The 4,919-nt window shown below is 41.7% G+C and overlaps 1 protein-coding gene across 1 annotated transcript in view; it reads left to right on the forward strand.

Annotated features, from left to right (window-relative positions):
• The window catches only part of hsd17b3 (hydroxysteroid (17-beta) dehydrogenase 3), a 13,531-nt gene extending 11,738 nt beyond the window's left edge, over window positions 1-1,793 (forward strand). Inside the window, exon 6 of the mRNA XM_037680055.1 lies at window positions 1,749-1,793. Coding sequence (XP_037535983.1) covers window positions 1,749-1,793 — 45 coding nt within the window. The remainder of the gene's footprint in view (window positions 1-1,748) is intronic.
• The last annotated feature ends 3,126 nt before the right edge of the window (window positions 1,794-4,919 follow it).

Here is a 4,919-nt window from a genome sequence, read left to right on the forward strand (position 1 = left end):
GAGATCAGTTGTTTTCACTGTTTGCAGTTGTTTTGTACCCATCAGCCACCGTAATATTTAGCAAAAGTTTCAAATTGCTTGGAGTATAATAAAACAAGATTTGTGTTGTTTTATTTCTACTCATTCATCTGTAGCTTCCTTTCACAACTGCTCCTGAAATCACTGTATATTTATTATAACCACAAGAGGGCAGCAAATACAAAGTTTTACTAAAGTGTTTGGGTGATTGTGAACTAAATCTGCAGGAGGCACATAAACTGATGTGGTCATTTCAAACTCTGCAATAAGGACATTAAAGGATAAAGTTTTTGATTAAAAAAATACCAGAAGTAATGTATTATTAAACAAAATAATTTGTTTTGACACAATCTAAAAGTGGGAATATTTAAAATGATGTGTGTGCATCAACTGTTGCTGAAATAAAGATGTTTTGTCAGGGTGCCCAACAGCAGGGACTTTCCTCATCTCAGGTGGTCTGTAATTTACTGGTGTCAACAATGTTTTTACGGCAACTTTTGACTTCAAAGCTGCTCTAGCATTAGAAAACGAGCTTCATAGGTCAACATTCTACCACAGTGGCATCATAATCGAACATATTAATGGTTTTAACGTAAACAGGGTGATATTTAAGAATAAATATTGGGTGAGAGCAGCTTCAGGCTGTCTAAAACATGAGACAAATAAAAGATTTATTATAGATGGGGTTGAAAGTGAAGGTTTTGATTTCAGAGAAAGTGAATTACACAGGCGGTTAGGACTTTAAGAACACTTTGAGCATGCACGTGTGTGTGCATGTGTGTTTAAAGGGGATAAAAATGAAGGAGTGAAGTGCTGCCTTTGAGGATGCTCCCTGTGTGACTCCTCTCTCCTACGAGGACACTGCTTGTGTGTTGTTTCAGTAAACAGAGAAGGGTCCTCAGATGATCCAAGACGAGCACATGGCCACTGCAGCCCACCCAGGAGAACCGCTAACCTTCAGACACACACAGACTCACTTTTTCACAGCGAACCCACAAGAAGTTATTCAGACTGACTGAGAAGAGTCTGGTTTTAGACTGGAACTTTTTGTGACTGATATAGTCTCACAAAGTCGACTCAGTGTGCGCAGATCGCTGGAATATTGACTAGGAAGCTGTAAAACCTCAAACAATGTGGTTGTTTTTTAGCTCCACATTTCTGGTCTTTCTCACGGAAGGCTTTCACATTTGTGAATGATATCCAACAAGTCGACGTCAAGACAGTTTGAAGGTTGAGATGACAAGGCGGGTTGAAAAAGAAAAGGCTTGAGATTCTGTGCTGGCCAGGCGCGCACATATCTCACAGGCTTTGCTTGTACAGCCTCGCAGCAAGGCGAAGGGCCCTGCAAACATAAACAGTGGAGCGGCTGCAGCTGGAGCAGGGAGGCAGCCGCTTGCTTACCGGGACCTCTCTACACTAAACAATGGATCAAGTGACGCACGGGCCTTTTGGCAGCGCAACAGAGACACAGGCCTTCTACCAGCACGTCTATATCTCTGCTCTCTCAATATTTATCTCAAAGGAAAATACACAGTTTTCCACTCCTTTTGTCAGTTCCTGTGTCTTCCACCTTCAATGCAACAGAGCCAGAAAACACAAGACTCACTGTGCAACAGCTCTTCATCTCTGACTTGAATCCCATCATAAATTGCAGGTGACGATAATAAATGTAAACTTTACACCAAATTTGTGCAATGAACTGATGTTAACTGTTTTCTATTCGGATGCAGCATGAGTACCGTATTTTCCAGCGTATAAGTCGCTTCGGAGTATAGGTCATGTCAGTCAAAAAAAGCATAATGAAGAGGAAAAAACATATATGTTGCATTTATTATGTGTCACCACTGACCCATCGCGTTTATTTAATGGTCAAAACAGTTTCATTTCGCCTGGGCAGTGCGGTGCCATCCATCCGTCCATCCATCGCGGCCAGAGCTGCTAGCTCTCCAGCATTCCTCCGCTTGCACCAGCTGAGTAAAGCGAGCGTGCACCGGAGGACTCACTGTTGCAGTTCTTCGAAATTTAAAGTGTCAATCAAAAATTGCGTTATGAGTATGAACAGAAAACATGCCTCGCTTGGGCGTATAATTCAATTCAATTCAAGAATACTTTATTAATCCCAAAGGGAAATTAAGTGTTGTAGCTCATCATCCTGGTTTTATTCAAGAGTTGTTATAGATGCTGCAGGAAGGATCTCTTGCAGCAAATCTGAAGAAAATGGCCACAGATATTGACCCATCCACCCGGATCCAGCTTGCTGTCAGATCTGGCTGGCCTCTTGGTCCTCCTGGGCAGCAGGAATGAATGCCAGGCAGAATTCCTCCCTGAGCAATGGTTACTGCTCCCAGCAGTCTGACAAGCTCCTCATCACCACAGACAGACAGCTGAAGGTGCTGGGGGATGATCCCGGTCCTCCCGTTGTCACGAGCTGAGTTTTCCACCAGCTCCAGGATCTCGGCGGTCAGATTCTCGAGCACCGCCTCCAGGTTGATGGGAACTGGTCCACGGCACCTCCTTTTCAGGTCATTTGGGATATGGGGCTGTAGTTGAGATATTTGAACTTTTGCGATGTTAATCAGCTCCTAGTTGTTAAAAAACACCTTGTTGCCATAGTTACGCATCATAACAAATGCCCAAAAGTAAAAAGGTTTCAGTAAAAATCCTTCCAGCGGCACATCATCACCAGAGAAATAATCATCCGAAAAAAGTGATTTACATCCAGAAAAAAGAGGAATTAAAGTTTTCAAAAGCAACAACAGAATGAAAGTAACAATGCTACTCCAGCATGCAGCCACCCTGAGTGACGTAATTCTAGAAAGTCGCAGGACTGACAAATCTATGCAAAATAACTGTGACTTATACGTCAGAAAATATGGTAAACTAAATAAGGATTTGTCTCTCTTGCTATGCAATGCAAGTCAGTGCTTTTAAAAGTCCAGTTTGTAAAAAAATAAATAAATAAGTGTGTGCATCTGTGTTATATCGCTTTTATGATGGGGCACAACAGAAAAAGGAAGGGCCCAGGAGCCAGTGAATTAACTCAATTTACAGCTAACAGTTGCCCGGGTAACTGGATAGGAATGAGGTCCAAATGGTGTATATGTAATCTCGTGATGAATCAGGGGGCAGTTTGTCTTTTTCCAGAGACCTCCTCGGCCTGTTACCGTGACAACAGGAGGGCTCCTCCGGTGTGGTTGTTTGCTTCACTGAGTCACCCAAAAATTGTACTGGTTAATATATATATATATTTTTTTTAATAGGCACCTTTTATTACCTAACTGAACAAAGTACAGAATTTATTGGCACACTGATAAATGCGTACTGTTAAAATATTCAACCTTTATTTAACAGGTTAGTCTCATTGAGTCACGAGGACTCATTTACAAGAGAGACTGTTGATTTATTTCCTTTGAAACCCCTAACTCTAAATTTTTCAATCAGTATTTTAGTTTGAACGACAAGTTCTTATCAGTTTTAGTGTTTAGTTTCCTTGTTTGCTCGTCCAACTCAGTGGTTCACAAACTTTGATGCTTTAAACACACACGGTAAAAGTTGCAGCCACTCGTGACCCCATTTGTAAACAAACAAACAAACTAAAGAAGCTTTTTTCTTTCTTCTTTCGGCTGCTCCATTCTTCAGGGGTCGCCACATTGAACAAAGTCGCATGAAGACTTGGCGATTGTTTTTACGCTGGACACCCTTCCTGATGCAACCACAGACCACCGAGCTACCACAGCCCTCTGTGTGGAGCAGCCATAGGGCACCTGGGGGAGCAGATGGTGGGGGTTAAGGGCCCAGAGTGGGGCCAATGAGGGTGGAGGCAGGCACCTTTCCCACCCACATTTGATGTTTTCGGTCCGGGGAATTGAACCGACAACCTTTTGATCACAGCTGCAATTTGACAAAAAGCATCATAAACTTTTTTTATGCTTTTATGATCATTATGTTCTATATAATAGCTAAAAGCAATCATTTTTAAAGTTAAATTTATTTCCATAAATTTTCACAAGACTTGGTGTTTCATGAACAAGTGGGGGTCCCAAACCTTGACTTTGGGAACCACCTGTTTCACTGCTTAAACACATCAGACAAAAATGTGACAGCACAAAGGATGTGTGCTTTTCTTGCTTCTCCTGAAAAACGTTCTTACAACACTTCAGAAAAAGAAAAGAAAAAGCGAATCAAACTAAACGTGCATGCAACAGCGTGGAATGCAATGACACCCAAGACCTCTGGCACGAGGCTGGGTGTGCACCTAACACTTCCCTTCACAAGCAGCAGAGCTCGTAAAAACGATTTTGACAGTAAAAACCAATTTTGAACTTCCCCAGCTCTTCCTGGAAACACTTTTATCTCTGACATCCAGGTAATGTGCAAGTTCAGACTTTTATACGGTGATTGCACTCACCCTCCAAGCAAAACGCATAAATGTTAGCATGTTTAACAGAAGATTAAAGCTTCAGCTCTGCATTCCTTGACACGTTTATTTTCTATTCCTGATTGAACACAAATTGTTACCAAGGACCAAAACTTCGCACGTGTAGGATAAATACTGGGGAGGTTGAAAATAAAGATATAATAAATATAACAAGGGGCCCATGTCAGCTCTTTACTTGTAAATCTAAAGGCTTAGCATTCCTTAAAGCAGAGCATCTGCTGCCTCTTTCATACCAGTTTTAGACTAAGATGATTTTTATATTGTAGCTGTTTTGGTCAATCCTTAAAAATATTATTATGCACAATCCAGGGGCGATTCTAGAATCTGCCCTGTAGGGGGACTTAGCCCACAGTGCTGACAATTGACTCTTTGTTTGAACAACGCATTGGCCATTAGCATCAAAATCATTTGTAATTTGTGTGTGTGTGTGTGTGTGTGTGTGTGTGTGTGTGTGTGTGTGTGT

The sequence above is a fragment of the Nematolebias whitei genome, chromosome 8 (assembly GCF_014905685.2).
Source record: "Nematolebias whitei isolate Nwh7 chromosome 8, NemWhi1, whole genome shotgun sequence".
NCBI classification, from domain to species: Eukaryota; Metazoa; Chordata; class Actinopteri; order Cyprinodontiformes; family Rivulidae; genus Nematolebias; species Nematolebias whitei.